This window comes from Pelobates fuscus, chromosome 8 (genome assembly GCF_036172605.1).
Source record: "Pelobates fuscus isolate aPelFus1 chromosome 8, aPelFus1.pri, whole genome shotgun sequence".
Classification (NCBI taxonomy): Eukaryota; Metazoa; Chordata; class Amphibia; order Anura; family Pelobatidae; genus Pelobates; species Pelobates fuscus.
Window position 1 is genome coordinate 136,561,157 of NC_086324.1, and position 17,429 is coordinate 136,578,585.

General features: G+C 39.5%; 1 protein-coding gene across 1 annotated transcript in view; it reads right to left on the reverse strand.

Annotated features, from left to right (window-relative positions):
- Window positions 1-4,475: 4,475 nt before the first annotated feature.
- LOC134570872 (uromodulin-like) overlaps window positions 4,476-17,429 on the reverse strand; it is a 59,440-nt gene continuing 46,486 nt past the window's right edge. Inside the window, exons 12-17 of the mRNA XM_063428862.1 lie at window positions 16,015-16,172; window positions 14,067-14,309; window positions 13,683-13,845; window positions 7,914-7,995; window positions 5,945-5,995; window positions 4,476-4,808 (exon numbers count right to left, since the gene is read on the reverse strand). Coding sequence (XP_063284932.1) covers window positions 4,729-4,808; window positions 5,945-5,995; window positions 7,914-7,995; window positions 13,683-13,845; window positions 14,067-14,309; window positions 16,015-16,172 — 777 coding nt within the window. The 3' untranslated portion in view covers window positions 4,476-4,728. The remainder of the gene's footprint in view (window positions 4,809-5,944; window positions 5,996-7,913; window positions 7,996-13,682; window positions 13,846-14,066; window positions 14,310-16,014; window positions 16,173-17,429) is intronic.

Below are 17,429 nucleotides of genomic sequence, written 5' to 3' on the forward strand. Positions count from 1 at the left end.
GTGCTAACCGTTTTGTGGCCCTCTGGTAGAAGGTTAGTAGGTCTTGGACCTGTGGTGGTGAAGCCTAAATATAACTAAAGCGCTAGTTGGGAGTGTAAGATAAAAAAAAAAAAAACAATATCAAACGAGATGAACATTAATGTCTGAACATGAAAGGTATGCCACTGCTGTGTTGGAGAGTCTGGAGGTGTAAATTCACAACGGTCACGGGACGGGGTGTTGTGATCCGCTGTGTCCCGGCTCAAACGGGTCGGTGTTCTCTGGGTCCTCGGCCGTTGTTTGAGGTCTGTGTTGTGTAGCGTTCGTGGAGCTAGGCAGTCCCAGGGTGTCCAGGAGGGATGTTGCTCCTTCCACTGAGGTCAGGACATGAGTGGTTCCATTATGTGTTATCTCCAAAGTCCCGTTAGCGCCCCATCTGTAGGCTATATTCGCTAAACGTAGCTGTGTGGTGAGCGGTCCATAGGATTTGCGCAACAAGAGGGTAGCTTTTGACAGGTCCTGGAAGAATGTCATTGAGGAATTCTCAAAAAGCTGTGGTGTCTTGCCTTTCAGCCCCGTCATTATGTGTAGTTTGTCTTGTACAGAGACACATTTGAGGATGACATCTCTGGCTGGTGGAGTTTTTATGTGTGGGGCGCTAGGTAAGCGGTATACTCCGTCGATTATAATTTTTTTTACGAGTGAGTGTGGTAACACAGTAATCAAGAGGCGCCTGACATAGAGATCGCCATGGGTATGCCCCGGATTTTAATGTGGGAACGGCGTTGTCGGTCTTCCAAGGTTGACATTTTAATCGCCAGGTAGGTGTGTTGTTGCTGGAGTTGTCTGATGGTGTCTTCCATCTGAGTCATGTGAGTGTGAACTGACACTACTTCTTCCTCCGTGGCTCTCACCCTTTCTGCGACTGTGTGTAGTTCAGTCTTGAGGATGGCTGAGTCAGCTGCCAGGAGTTTGTGGATCTCTGCTAGGAGAATTTTGAGGTCTCGTTTGGTGGTTGGAGCTTAGTCATCTGTGGACTCCAGTGGACGTGCCTGTTGCTCTTGTGAAGGCCCTGGGGAGTCAGGTGTGTGCAACATTGTGGTGTGTGCACTTATCTGCTGCAGAGCCTTGGGGTGCGCCTGAGAGTCAGAGCCCAGGCTTTCCCGGATTTGCGGCCTTGCAGGTGGTGGTGCCTGGAGGGGCTCAGGGGAGGCAGGATCAGGCTGTCTCATGCTGGGTGCCTTGTCCGGCTGTCTATTCTGTGACAAGCCAGTTGGATTGGGTCTCTGGTGGGCTGTGTTGGGTGCCCGGGCTAAGTCCGGCCTGTCTGGCATGGTAGCTGGCTTAGAGGTAGCAGGCCGTTGCAACATGGCCCCTATATCCCTGTCCCCAGGCGTACCTTGTGGTTTTTGCTACCGGCGCCCCATGGCTGGTGTGTGAGACAGAATGATGGGTAGTTCCCACGGGTAGTTGGAATCCCCGAGTTCCGCCGGGTGTCCGCGCAGGATATCCGCGAGGCTAGGGCTCAACGGCGTTTGGTAGGCCCCATTTTTGCGTCTCCTTTTCTGTAGTCGCTGCGGCTGGAAAAAAGGCATCGGGTGGTACCGTGTGTTGTGCTTGTGCCCGTGCGGTAGGTGGCAAGGCTGGATGGGCGCTGGAAATAGTGATATTAGTAGGATTAGGCTGTGGGAGTTGGGAGCTAAGTGAAATGGCATCCGTTCGGGTTTGGTAGCAGGCTCCGCCCCCAATAAAATACTTTTTATAGACACTTATGGCACTTTTTCCTGCTTATACTAAAAGAAGGAGTGTGGTCCTTAACCACATATACGAAGCAAAGTAAGCCTAATTTCTGGATCTGGGTTTGTGAGTACCTATTCACTACATTTATTTGATTATTAAATTTAAAACCTTATTACACTATATGCCACCTTCTATGCTTATCTAGGACTGGACCACTGGATAACAAAGAAGGGGAAGGGTCACCTTAACGGACCCCAAAGCGCAAGAATCGGAGCTAGATTTATTAGCTCTAAGGTATAGACTCTAATATTTTACTTATTTTACACCTTTCTTTGTTCACATACGCGCTACACCGGTACATCTATTTGTTCTATTTCCTGTTTAAAAAGATACTACGGTGATCTAGCAGCTACGCATAATTGGTGTATATACTTTTTAAAAATTCACATATCACTCAAATAGCGCTAATACTTTATTCTTTTATCTACCCTCTCCTGCAACTGTCTAAAAAAAAAAAAAAAAAACACTAAACCCTCAGTAAATACTTTTCTAGTAACATACTTTTCTACCCTACCCTTACCTTTTGTGTCACTATACCCCACTCCCTCTATCATGTAAGCTCATTGAGCAGGACCCTCAATCCCTCTGTTTCTGTGCGTCCAACTTGTCTGGTTACATATGCGTGTCTGTTAGTCCACCCATTGTACAGCGCTACGGAATTTGCTGGCTCTTTATAAATAATAAGGCTGCGTCTGAACTGAACTGAATTGTGACCACTTTAATATACATTTGAAAAGAAAATCAAAGCATCACATTTAGCGTGTTTAACACACTTATAATTTATAATGTTTTATTCAGTTGTGTAATTTACAAAGAAATGTCTAATCAGCTTTAAGCTGAATGAACAGAATTGTTAACATTACTGCAAAAAGTTTCAATAGTTATTTTATTGTCACTATTCTCTCTCATGCTGAACAGGTAAATACCAGTTGTCAAATAAAATTATTCCCATGGAAAATGCTATATTTCAGTTAATTGCTATCACTTTAATCACTGTTTGATATAGATACATTTTAATCAATGCTTCTGGTCACAAAGAAAGATATGCCATGAGTTAATAGATATATTTAGCCATAATACACATTCCCAAACAAAGTCACAGATGTAAATGGACAGATTGGGATCCATTGACAGAATAGAGATAGTGTGTTTAATATTGTATGTGCTTTATGATCATTTGTAAGAAATAATGTTCCTTGTCACATGCTTGCAGATAGGATACACAGGGACAGCTAATGCACCCCCAAATTGCTTTCACTGACCCTTTGTTAGCTTGATATTTTTTTTTTTTAGATGGTAATTTATTAAAGTCATAATGCAATGCGCATGACAGTGTTTTCTGTGCTGTATTATGTTCAGAACTGCATCTTCAGTAAACGAAAGAACAATTGGAATTTAATTGATAAATATCTCACCAAAAACAAACTATATATCTCGGTTTTGCAATTTGTTTTGTTTCAGTGCAATATATGTAAATGTGATCTTTCAAGATAAATGAATTGAGGATAGATAGAGAGACAAACAGAAACTTTAATATAAAGGGACACTCCATACACCAATTACATTTAATGCTGTATTTTTCATGCTCAAATCTATAAAGTTTTTAGACAAAAAAATAAAAATAAATGTTTTGAAGAGAGTGGACCAATAAGCCTGGCTCATTAGCCACACACCCCTCATTTCCGAAAAAAAATCCTTATCATACGTATGCACACAGCTCAGCCACTGACTGTACTGAGCGATATCAACTACAAAATAATCTGCATTTAAAGGATATGAGACATATAGTAAGGGCATCACACTACCTTGGTAGTTTCTCTGTTTGCAGCCGATTTGTGAATGAGAAATAGCTCGATCAGTGCCACTCCACACCCCAAAAGCACTTCAGCTTGCTGAAGTGCTTTATTGGTGAGTAGTATCCTATTTTAATCCCATGTTATAAACATGCTGAATGGGAAATCAGCACTTTTATAAATTAACTAGTGAACTCCCCACTGGCTGTCAATTAGGGAGGTTTGCAGCCTCCCTCTGTTAGCTCCCCTGAGCTAAAGGGAGCGGCAGGCATGCTCTATTTGAGCGGCCTTCCCCCAAGTCACAGACCTCAGACTAGCTCCTCAGTTTCAGACCTCAGACCAGGCGTGCACGCATGTACGAGCCAGCACACACATGCACATGGGCACTAAGTCAGAGGCTCCTCAATGATTGGTTATTTCTCTGTGAAAAAACTAAAAGTCTCATCTAGGAAAAAAGGGAGGACTTCGTAATATGTGCAGTTTATAAAATCTGCAGTCTTTGCAAGCTCTTTTAAGATATAGAGTTCCAAAGAATACATGCATGAAAAATGTATGTATGCATTCACTGGAAGTATATCTACTAAATAGTGATTTTTTATTTTTTTTTACCAAGTGGGCAGAGGAGGGCTTTAAAGCCGACACTGTGTGCATGCATTTGGTAAGGAAGTCTTTCTGGCATGAGGGGCATGGCTAAGAAGGCAGGTTAATGGAGTAGGATTCTAGTCTGAAATAAATCAAGTTGTATTGGCGACTGCCTAGAGCAGGGGTAGGCAACCTTCGGCTCTACAGATGTTTTGGACTACATCTCCCATAATGCTTTTACAGCCATATTGCTGGCAAAGCATCAAGGGAGATGTAGTCCACAACATCTGTAGAGCCGAAGGTTGCCTACCCCTGGCCTAGAGTGTTCCTATAATGGTCTCTTAATGTACTCATGTGTTAAACCTATAGTTTACACTTGATTTACACTTACACATGATTTTAGTAATCAGTAATTTAAAAAAATCAGACTGAAATTGCCCTAAAGCATTAATTTTCTTTGCGCTTTTATGTATTTCAGAATATTGGAACTGTATATGTAATTTAGAGCTATATATTTGATTAGGTTAGAGTAATTTCCCGCATACAATGTGTTTCCAATTTCAAAGATGTTACATTAATGGTCAAATATGATCAATAACAATCCTGCAAGGAATAAAATTGCAGAGGTCTGAAATTCCACAAGACCACGTGTTCCTAAATTGGGAGAAAAATAAAACAATCATTACATTTGCATAAAATGTAAAATTATTTTTTTCTTTTACATCCAAACAATAGCAGTCTTAATATATTAAATAATACACTAACTATTGCATCAAGCAGTAGAGTAAAAGGTTGGTTATCCACCATATATACAGTAACAAACTCAAAAATGTATTGATTGCGAAAAAGTGGTTCCATGTTCGTATGCAGCATCACAAAACTCTAGAATGACTTGTATAACTATAATTACAGACCACAGTAGGCCTCTGGGATGGGTAAGCACTCCTCTTAAAAAGGTCCTCTACCTTGCAGGATTTGTATGAAATATTGCCTGTTCCTGACAAAGTCTACACGGTAAATAAAAAGTGTGTATGATGAAGGAGAACATATATTTTTCTCGTCAGGGGGGAAATAAATTTAAAAATAGCTAAAAAAAATGTATCCCTGTAAGAGCATGTACATATTGATGTTCATAGACCTTACTAGCAGGTATTGAATAACAAACCTGCACCTATGCTTGAGAATGTAAATTCCCAAACTGCTTACAATAACTGCTCTTAATATGAATACCTTCCTAAGTACAGGAAATATTGCTACCTGTGTAAAATATGTTCTTAGTATAGATGGGCTTCAAGCTGTCCAAGTAGGATGGGAGTTGCAGTTCTACTACACTTTCACCATTTGGTTACCTGTGAAAAGTTATGGAAGAAACCCCCTATGTGCACATTAGTGTGGGAGAATCAAGGGGAGCAGTATATAATGCAGAAGTGCCAGGTGGACATGGCCTCCCCTGCCAATACTGCGGTGTGGAATATTTTTGTAGTGGGCGAGTCTCTTGGTAGGTATGTGTGGGCTATTGGTCTTCTCTCTAATGTTATTATTATGCCCCTACCATGTTTTTATGTTATTAATACCAGATCCCAATGCGCAGGGAAAGCGGTATGAATGGCTAAGCAGCTGCTGACTGCCTGATCATTTCGTAGATATGCAGCATGGTGGGAAGGATTAAGGAAGGACTTTATCTTATTAACCATATAGTTTGTAGAATTTCCATACAGTCACCATTGCAGAGAATAACCAGCAGTGTATATTACTTTGAAAGTAGATATAATATATTGGGGTTTACTTACCACTTCCAGGCTGTATTATTTCAGGTTTGACAGTTTCAACTACAGAGTCAGCTAAAACCCAAAAGTCATAATGATAATAAGAAGTGGAATAGGTTTATGAATAACAACATGACTTTCATTTTCAGATTAAATAGATAGCATGAATAAACAGTACAATTAATAATGCCTCTTCATTTAGCAAACAATAATAACATTATTTTTTGTAATTAGAACAAAAAGTGAAAAAGTTACCTGCGTACTATACCATATTACAATGCACATTTAAATAGCATGAGGTTTTTTTGCATCACTCCAATGGCCGTTAAAGTGTAAGTGTAAGATTCTCCCATCCCCTGGTACCCACCCATGTTGGTGGGTGTGGCTCTAATATTTGTAATAAAGGGGGAACCTAGTGTCCCCCTTCATCCCCACCCATGCAGGAGGGTGGTGGCCCTAATATTAACAATAAAGTGGAGAACCTATTGTTCTCTTCTCTGACCCCCATCCATACCATCGAGTGAAGTGAGACTTGGCTGTCAGAGCACTCCAACCAGAGTGCTCTTTGACATATTGCAAAGAGTGCAAACGTTTCCCACACTTTGCGAGAGCTGTCATAGAATGGAAATACCTATAAAAGATTTCCCAGCTATCAGAGCTAATTCTGCAGCAAGCCCTCCATGAGTGAAGATGGATTCTTCTTTTGTTGGGAGTGGGTTTATTTTTCCGGTGTTTTTATTTTTTTTTAGCAATCTGGCTTTTTTAAATTCTAATTAGTGGCATTGGGAATTAGGAATTTTCATTTGGGCTTTTGGGGCTGATGAGCACAATAATTAAAATAAAGAAGGCTTCTGTTGGTAAGCATAATTTGTTTTTACAGGTTTTATATTTGTTTTGGCCTGACTTCATTACTACTAAGATAAAAACAGAATGTGAAGGCAGATAAGAACCATTCAACCCATCCAGTCTGCCCAATTTTCTAAATACTTTCATTAGCCTCTTATATCTAGGATAGCCTTATACACAAAACAGGTGATAGAGCATGTATGTAACTATGAAACTATATTGGAAGATTGTCTCCTTGCAGCCAGTTATGCAATCCAACCAATATGAGTCATGTGATCATGGTTTCATTGTGATCACATGGTTCGATCGACTGGATTATCTGTAGGGGAACTGCCTGGGTTATCAGGTAGTTCCTCTGATCGTGATTTTTGAGGAGGGTAAGTATTCTTGCCAGAGGGGGAACCCAATCTTTAGTGTGTGCCATACTCTAACGGTGTTAAAGCCCTCCTTTTGTATGAGAAAGGGTTAAAAATAAATTTTTAATTTTGCTGTTTTGGTTGCTTAGTAGATAGGTTGCTCTCCTCATGAAAATTAATGGATCCAAATAATGTGTTTCGATTCAATTTAGGTTAATTTTGGTTTGTAATAAATTTGAAAATTAGGAAGCGTCTGAATTATTATTATTATTATTATTATTTTTAGGATTAGAGGGGTAGGGTGTAACTTTATTTTATAGGGGTGGCTAGAGGATTGGGGAACCCTTGCCACCAAGGGCGACAACTTACTATTAATTGTTGGGGTGTAGAATAACATGCCCCCCTGCTCCCCCCCCTTTTAAATTAATTAGACCTCCACCCACCAGCATAGATGGGGACTGGGGGAGGGGTCAATAGAGGGGTCAATAGGTCAATAGGGAGGGGTCAATAGGTCAAAGGGCTAAGGAAAGGGATAATGCAGAGCGTTCCAAATGGTCCTATGGAAAGGGACAATGCAGAGTGTTCCAAATGGCCCTATGGGAAGGGACAATGCAGCGCATTTCAAATGGTCCCGTACTGCAGCAAATAGATTTGCCCCATTCTGTACAGGGCCTTTGTGACTTTAGTAAATAGCCCTGATAGAGTGATATTTCTTTCTTTACGGGTGAATATGTTCATACATGGAGGATGATTACTGACATTTAAAACATTAGGCTATTTTCAATAGTTACCTTGTTTAATAATAGGACCAATATAAACCGTAGCATTAGTGTTTCCAGTGTTTTCAGTGCTAGATCTTGACCCAGAGCAGGACTAGGAAAGACAAGTAACATTGTAAGTGTCATATAATTATAAGTAGAAAAACAAATACACTGAGCAGCAATTTATTAATGGTGTAATATACTCTAGCTATATATATATATATATATATATATATATATATATATATAATATATTATATTGCACAAATTACAATTATGATAAAAAAAATATTTTTTGAGCTAAAATTGTACTCCAAACTTATACTGGGATTGATGATCTATTAGCATGTAATGTTTGATTATTGCTGCCTCCTTTATTCAATAACATTTTAATTTTTAGGTATAAAGCATTAACTGGACTTGCATACCTCCCAATAGTCTCTAGACTGTCCCTAGACTGTTATGATTTTGAGCTCCTGCCCGACTGCCCCAGATTGGTTGATAACCATGCAGAGAGCAGTATTGAAGGGAACTTCCTCCAGAAGAGAGCACTTCAATACCGCTCTCTGCATGGTCTGCACTGACTGGGCACGCCAATGAGGCGGTCATTGAGCTTGACATACATTCACACCAGGCTGATATGACCCTTCTAGTGTGGTTTTCCTCCCTTTCCAGGCAGGGCAACCCTTTCTGGGCATCATCACTGATAAAATTGGCATCACTGGCATTTGATTTTCATTCCTCCTTGTGTTGGAAGATATGGGATGTGTGTGGGTGTCTGCAATCCTTGCAAAATTTACATGTTTACTAGACTTGTGGTTTCAAACAATTTCGAATTGTGGCCGATCAACAGTTTATCTAAAATCCTGAACGCCAAAGCATTATATGTACAAATCACGAAACAAACAAAAAAATGAACAACGGAGAAAAAACATTTTTCCTGTTTTGTGAAAAAAAGATGATTATTGGCTAGGGGACAGCCACTTAATGCTTATTTTATTAACATATCAAGTCACGTAAGTGGCAGACCCGGTAATTGATTTGTATTTAAATATGGACTATCTGGGTAGTACGGCATTCTGATTTATAAAGAGAATCAGGGAAGATGAGTCTCAGAGCTGAATTTCCACTGTGAGGACTGTTGCTGCCATTTTGTATCTTGTTTTTTGTAAATCTATACATAGTTTTATTTATTTTATATAAATCTTTTAATTTTTGTTGTGCTGTGCCCCAACAACAAATACAAGCAGTACATGATACATAGTACTATGGCATTTGATAGAACTGCACATTTCTGGAATAATAGACAAGCTAAAACAGTTATGATGCAAGAAAAAATAACAACTGGAGAGGAGGCCACCCCCTAATGCATGAGTATACAGTGAGAATAGTGACTGATATCAAACTTGTGTAACTAGATAGGGTGATTCACTTAAAAAACAAACAAAATAAACCAAAAAACAGCAAATCAAGCTTAATAAACATTGCCGGCTATAAAGTGGATAGCCATAAAAGAAAGCTTGTACAGATGAAGAGAAGTTACTAGTTAAACATAGCTCTGAATGCCTGTCAGGAGGTTATAGTCATCATATGCCTAAGCTAGGAGGAGAAGGCTGGCAGTCACCTGTTGGATAAACATGTGTGTATTCCCCTGTCCTACAGCTCCAGGTCCATTCCAGAGACAACACAAAGTGTCTGATAGCCCCTGTGCACCCTGTGCTCAGGAATAAGTACCCAGACAGAGGTCTCCCTGAGGTTATGGACTATGTGTTGGGATGATCCTCCCGTAGATCTCCAATCCAGGAAGGGAGCTAGCTGCCTCAGCAAGCAGCACTGCAGGTACAGAGGGCTGATGCTTCTTAGCCTTTAGGCTGCACCAGATGTGGTCATACATGGCATCAGAAGCTGCTTCCCAATTCTGCCGCTGTTGCTACACCTTGATCAGGTGCTCAGCCATATGGATGTCGACGGCCATCATAGGTAGGTAAGTGCTTTGCGTACTTGTAGCTTGTGTATGGCAGAGCTTCCAGGGCCTGCCTGACGCTCCAGTGTGGACCGGGATAAACCCCACCGGCCCAGAAAGTGTGGGGAACAGGTCCCCAACAGGACTCCGCAGCAGAATCAGCGGCGCCAGACCGGTGATCGGTCGCATCTCCTGCCTCCGGGGCCCGCCAGGCTTCACAGGCCGCAACTTGATTTTCATGACATTGAGATTGAGGGGAAGCTCAGCAACTGAGCGAGGTGTCCTCTCACCCAGCACGGTTAGGTGAGTAGTAGCTGAAGTGCAAAATCAGGCCTGGGTGCCGCAGTTTAATTGATTTATTTGGGATTTGGTGAGGAGCCCAACTGAAACACGTCTGCTTGGCCTAACTGCCAGGCCCCGCACCCTATATGTAGTTTTCAAATAAATATTTTTTGTGAGTTTGTCCTGTGAATCTCCTGTCTGCACAAACCCAGAATTTTATGTCAGTTCGAGGAAGGGCAGTTCTGCCGTATATTGATACCACATGATTTGAACTCAGAGCCAGGTACTATTTAGGCTCTTACAAAGGTGAGCATGATTTTACTACATTTCCAGCGTTTCTCTAATTGTGAAGAATGGTTGTGAAGAATGGTGGTGTGTTACCTTAAAGGTACAAGAGCTCGTAGATAGAAGTTTTAATAATATACTACAGTAAAACAAAGAAGGAAACTAGTGACTAGGCATAGTGATAGAATCCGTTATAGAAAATCAAGACATAAATAATATAAAATATGATACTAGCCCAAAATATCAGATAGCCCAATAGAAATAAGAATATTAAATAGTGTTCTAGCCTTGTACCATACACTAATCAGTGACATCATTAAAGCTATCTGACCAATATCGTGTAGGTCCCCCTCATGAAGGCCAAAACAGCTCTGATGCATTGAATCATGGACTCCACAAGACCTTTGAACGTATTCTGTTGTAGCTAGCACCAAGACATTAGCAGCAGATCCTTTAAGTCCTGCAAATTGCATGGGTGGCCTCCATAAATCGGATTTGTTGTTCCAGTGCATCCACAGTTGCTCAATCAGATTGAGATCTGGTGAATCTGGGGGCCAAGGCAACACCTTCACCTCTTTCTTACATTATGTAAACCATTCCTGAACATTTTTTGCCATGTGGCTGGGTGCATTATCCTGCTTAAAGAGGCCACTGTCTTTAGGCAACATAATTGCCATGAAGAGCTGCACATGGCATGCAACAATCCCTAGGTAATTGCTATGTGTCAAAGTAAGATCCACTTGAATGCCAGGACCCAAGATTTACCAGCATAACATTGAAAACAGTATTAAACTGCCTCCACCAGCCTTCCTTCTTCCCACAGTGCATTCTACTGTCATCTCTTTCCCAGCTAAACTACTCTCATGGACCCAGCCATCCACCTTATATAAAAGAAAATGTGAACCAGACCAGGCAAATTTCTTTCATCGTTCCATGATCAAGTTCTGATACTCATATCCCCATTAAGGGTACTTTCAGCGGTGGCCGGGGTCATCATTGGCATTTTGACCAGTTTGGGGTTACTCAGCCACCTATGCAGAAAACTGTGATGGACTGTGTGTTCTGACATCTTTCTATTATTACCAGCATTAAGTTTTTCAGAACCTGATGCCAGTTCATCGGTGTCCTTTCCTGTACTACTTTTGGTAAGTACTAACCAGTACATACTAGGAACACCCCACACAACTTGCTTTTTTGAAAATGTTCTTACCCGGTCATCTAGCCGTCACTATTGGCCTTTGTCAAAGTCACTCAGATCTTTTTGCTTGCCTATTTTTCCTGCTTCCTACACATGAAATTCAAGAACTGACTGTTCATTTGCTGCCTAATAGTTATTAAAGTCATTCACTTCACCTGTCAAAGGTTTGAATGTTGTGGCTGATCAGCGTATAACTCATTAATAAGAAAATGGAAACAAAGGAAAACAAGCAAGTAGAGGAATGAGAAACAAGAAAGGAAAAGCTCCTCCCGTTTTTAAGTTTACTTTTAATATACAACGTTATACTCTTTGAACCATTTTAATTGACCTAGTAAACTTCATAATATCCATTGTGCAAGTGTGTATATATAACAAGCACATATACAAAGATTTTTGTTTCTTGAATTCAAACATGCTCATTTTTTTCCCCAGACTTTTTTAGACATAGTAAAACAATGTTATTGTTATTGTAGCACTTCCACCTTTATTATGCAGTAATTAAGTTAAATTAGAAACAGGTTCCATTATGTTCAAATGCCACTGATCTAGTAAGGGAGATGACGTGGAGGGGAGAGACCAAGTCCGTTTTAAGAGAAGAAGTGGAGGGATAAACCGATTTGTTAAAGGGTTTGGGAAAGGTGAAGGAGAGGAAGAGCTGGAATATCCAATGCGAGGAGAATGGGAGATAGGGGATAAGAAGAGTTGGAAACTGAAAATAATGCACTTAGAACTCATCTAGTTAGATGGAAGGAGATCATGGAACTGAGACTGAGGTGCAGGCATAATTGTACACTCATGAGCAGCACTCAGTAAGTCAGGAAGCACTGGACAGATGCAATGGGGCAGACTTTTGGCCAGAAAGGACATCATGTGTTGCAAGGGAATCTTTGAGCAGAAATTACTGAAAGAATGTTGAAGAGACAGTAAATGTCAATATGAGACATGGAAGACTTTCAACAACATCCTAATGCAAGTGGGAGGTCTGTAAGTGTCTGGTTAAATGAACACTCCAATTACAAGAGCCAATTAGAAGAGAACTTGGCACTTTGATAAATGTCCTACGTTGCATCTTTACGGCTGTCAGACAGTAAGAACGGTACAAGGGTGGAGGAGGGTGGCAAATCCAATTAAACAGTAGACCACACCAGCTTTATAAGTAAGTGGATTTATTTCTACCACAGGAGTGTTCCTCTGAGGAGAAGATGCTTGAAGAGCAAAGGCATGCGAATAGCACTGGTGGTTGTACACCTTCCAACTGCAATGACTGGGAGAACCATTTATCATTAAACTGGAGAGGATTAGCAGCATTTATGATGGCCACTTGGTAAAACTTACATCTTATTTGAAATATATGATACTGTAAAATATATCTATGAATTAGCATATGCCGATTGTACTTATGGTGTATTATGTTGATGATTCAAACTTGCATGCATACATAAAACCAACACCATCACATCTGTCTCTACCTGGTGTGGAGAATCGACTATGTAGTCACTGATGTTTAGAATTTGTCTCACCAGCTCAGGCAGCAGTCACTCGCTAATGGACCTAGAGTTTTCCTCCTCTATACTAATCTCCAAAGAAGAAACTGTCCCACAACCTCATGTTTATTCATGTTTGAGTACCTCTGGAATCCTTGACCTTGGCGTATATACTCACTCTGTTTTTTTGCAAATCTATACAGAAACTAGAACACGATAAATAACGGATGATCATTTTTTTCCATGTAACAATACAAACTTTAGCAGTGGTAAGGTGATAAGAAAACAGGAAAACACAAGGAAAACTGCTAAATGTTCAGCACTTTTATTCACCCAGCACACCTAAGAACGAGTTTCTAACATGAATATGGTGAATATTAGGTGACAATGTTTCCTGAACATTTTAAGAGCTATAAAAAAAAAAAAAAAAAATATTCACAGATCAAAATAGAAAACTGAAAAAAGGCAAACCCAATGTAACTGGAAAAAAAATGACCTCATAACTCTATATTTTGTTGGTGAGTATTACTAGTTTTGTATGAGATCTTTGCAGAAGATGGTGTGAAATATAAGTGAATTAAACTTACCGGGGTGCATGTTTCTGTTCTCTGATCACAGATTTGAAGATCACAATGCAAAAAGACCATATTATAATTTTGAACGTATCCAAAGAGCTGAACGGAAAACCGTCCTCGTCTCGAAACTCCATTTTCGTAAATGGTAATACTTGAATCCTGTTTGCTTGAGCAGCTTAAAAATAGCATAATTATTATGATTTAATAGCATTGTAGATTTCAATTGTGCTTATTGGCGTTACTAATTATCATGAATGTTATATTTATTATTCTCCATCTTAATAAAAGACAATGTGTACAGTATATACATTTTTTAATAGCACTTAAAAACCAATAGCTAAATATCACTTAGTTACGTCAATGAAATTAATATGATATTATTTACCAATTACGTACCCGTTTTTAATTATGTTGTATTTAATAGGATCTGAAGCATTTCTTGAAGGTGTAGCGTAGCAGTTTTTCATCACCAATAAAAAATTAGAGGTGTCTCCTCCATTAATGAATACACCAATGTGCAATATCGTTTGGGAAGTCAGTATAATTTCAGATCCTACATATGGTGTGGAAAGACTTGAGTCTTGGTAGAGAGCAATTCTTGCTACCAGCTGTCCAGAACCTTCTATGACAGCGATTGAACTGAAAAAACAATTATAAAAAAAAACATTGTCAGCCTTGTAACAAATCATGAACGTTAATTCTTAAAAGGGGAAGTTCCACCCAAAAACAAACAAACAAACAAACAAACAAAACATCACCTTGGATGTTGCTTTTGGATGTACATTTTTTATTTAAATAAATATATATATATATGAATTGAAACCGAAAGTGGGTTAAATCATGAAGATACACTGATTAGCCGCAACATTAAAACCACTAACCGGTAAAGTGAATAACAGTGATTATATCTGGTCTTGTGGAGTCAATGCCTGGATGCATCAGAGCAGTTTTGGAAGCACAAGAGAGACCTTTATGAAATTAGACAGGTGGTGTTAGTGTTGTGGCTGATCAGTGTAATACTACCAATAGTGATGTGATGCAGCAGTTACTAACCATTCATTTATTTCTATATATTTTTTTAATTAACTCTTGCGTTGCCAGGGTTTGAGGCAATTTGTCTGCTGACTGCTATCGTTGGCAATGCGTAAATAGTTCTCGAAATGATCAATTCATTCGCAAAAAGGAGGTGAATGATAATTTGGAAATTTGCATCTGCCAGATGCATTCAGTTCAGAATATTTAGTAGAACCGTTGTCTTATGAATCTTCCAAGATTTATACTTTGTATAGAATTCAGATGCAAAAGCATCAATTTTAATCTGGACAATGAATGCTTTTAAGCAATTGCTGCAGATTTACAGGGGCCTCCTGAATTCCGACTGTAGTTGGCTTTAGTAAATATGAGAGTTGCCATTGCAGTCAGAATTTGGTAAATTGTTTCCATCCAGACAAAATACAGTGTTTAGGGAATAAGCCTGTTAGAAAATAGCTACTGCTTTTTGAGAAAAAAGTGGAACACCAAGATAAACAAATACAGTTATCTAAACCTCTAAAACCCATTAACCATTAACATAACTCCCACCCATTGTTCAATACCAACTCTATTTATGATCCCAACAAATGTCAGCACAGTTCACAGATATGTCTGGCACTTTATACACCAGACCAGTGGCACATTGAACCTTTTATGCAAACACTGGTAAATGGTGTAACTAACTACTGTAGGACCTAAATAAATAAAAAAAAAAAAAACAGCAGGCATGCTTAAAAGGAATATATTAAACTTGCTAAGATGACACGTCTGGTTTTTGCTTTCAAATCGCTACATAATGCTGCTCCCACCTATCTATCCTCCCTTATACACAAGTATGTCCCGTCTAGGCCCTTACGATCTGCTGAAGACTTACGTCTATCTTCTGTCTGTACTCCCACCTCTGATGCTCGCCTTCAAGATTTCTCGAGGGCTTCACCGTTCCTGTGGAACTTGCTTCCCTCCTCCGTTAGATGCTCACCCAGTCTCCACTCCTTCAAAAAATCGTTAAAAACCCACTTCTTCATAAAAGCGAATCGATTTAACTGTTAATAGCTCCTGATTGAGTCACCAGTCTAATACTATCCTTACCTTTTGTGTCATTTTACCCCACTCCCTCTAGCTTGTAAGCTCATTGTGCAGGGCCCTCAACCCCTCTGTCCCTGTGTGTTCAACTCGTCTGGTTACAACTACATGTCTGTTCGTCCACCCATTGTAAAGCGCTGCGGAATTTGATGGCGCTATATAAATAACATAATAATAATAATAATATTATGGTCCCATTTGTATTTTCAGTGAATGCCTGTTTTCTTACCTATTCATTGGTGACAGTATTGTTTCAAGTGAAACCTGCACGTCCAGTGGGTATGCACAAGAATATGTTATACTGAATACATTCTCTCCACCAATTGATGAATTAGTAGCCAGTGACAAATAGACAATGTTTTTGTAGATGACATGCGTTGCATTTTTCTAAAGTTCAGCACATAGGATTAGAAATAGAATAGAATATAATTACAGGGCATGGGTTTGTTTCACAATCCTAATAATTTTAAAACATGATGACAGAAAATTAAATACATTTTACTTAAAATGTCTTATCTTAACTCCTCCATAATACTGGTGGAAGTTCAGGGTATATTACTCATACACAATGGTCCAATGATTGGGTTTGTGACGATACCTTACCTTTCTCATTGATTTGTCATTGGCCCTGACGAAGGTGCTCCTTTTTAGCACCGAAACGTACGTTGGGCAATTTGTTTTTTCCTCATATCATGGATATGAGCACTGGGCACTGGTGGTTTTAGCACCATGTTAATCACTTAATTTATATTTGATTTATTCCTTCTTTTCTATGCCTGTCTAGCTAGATTAACAGGGAGAGAGGCTTTCTTAATTTAAACTAGCAGTCCGAATTTGACTGCTATTATGACTGTTTACCGTCCTCAATCTCTCTTTACCTCTGTACTAGCTCCATTTGGAGCCTCTGTCTACTCTGTATTTATCATTAGTAGCTTTTTGTAAGAGGTATTTATGGCTGAGATTTGGGGATCTATACTCATTTTCGTATAGGATTTACAGGGAGAGAGGTCTTTTAAATTTAAAACTAGCAGTCCGAATTTGACTGCTATTAATACTGCATACTCTCCTCAATCTCCCTTCACCCCTGTACTAGCTTCATTTGGAGCCTCTGTTTACCCTGTATCTACTACTATTTCTTTAGGAGGTATTTATGGTTGGGACTTGGGGATTTTTTCTCATCTCCTTATAGTGCACTATATTAAAGCTGATAATTAGGGGTGAGCTGTTGTTGCCATTGGGCTTATTATATCCCTACCTATACATATCCTTATATTGACAGGCATGGAACCCTAGTACCACTGTATATACTTTATTTATTATTTATTATTTTTTGCATCTAGCAGCAAATTTTGTGTATATACTTCATTTTGGTACTCAGTAGCATTTTTTCTGTACATGGGTCCATAGTGATACCCTTAACGGTTCACAGTTACACCTGTAACCTACAGCCAGCATTATAATCCTAGACACTGCCGCTATAGCTATTTCCAGAGATGCGGTTAGTTTCAATTGACTTCTTGAATCTGACCACATCTGTCCTCTTTGCTGTTTGATTTTGTATATATGGGGTTATGCCCCTTCTTGAGACATCTGGAGTCTCAAATTGGTACACTAGTCTCTGAGTAGACACTCGGCATTACTTCC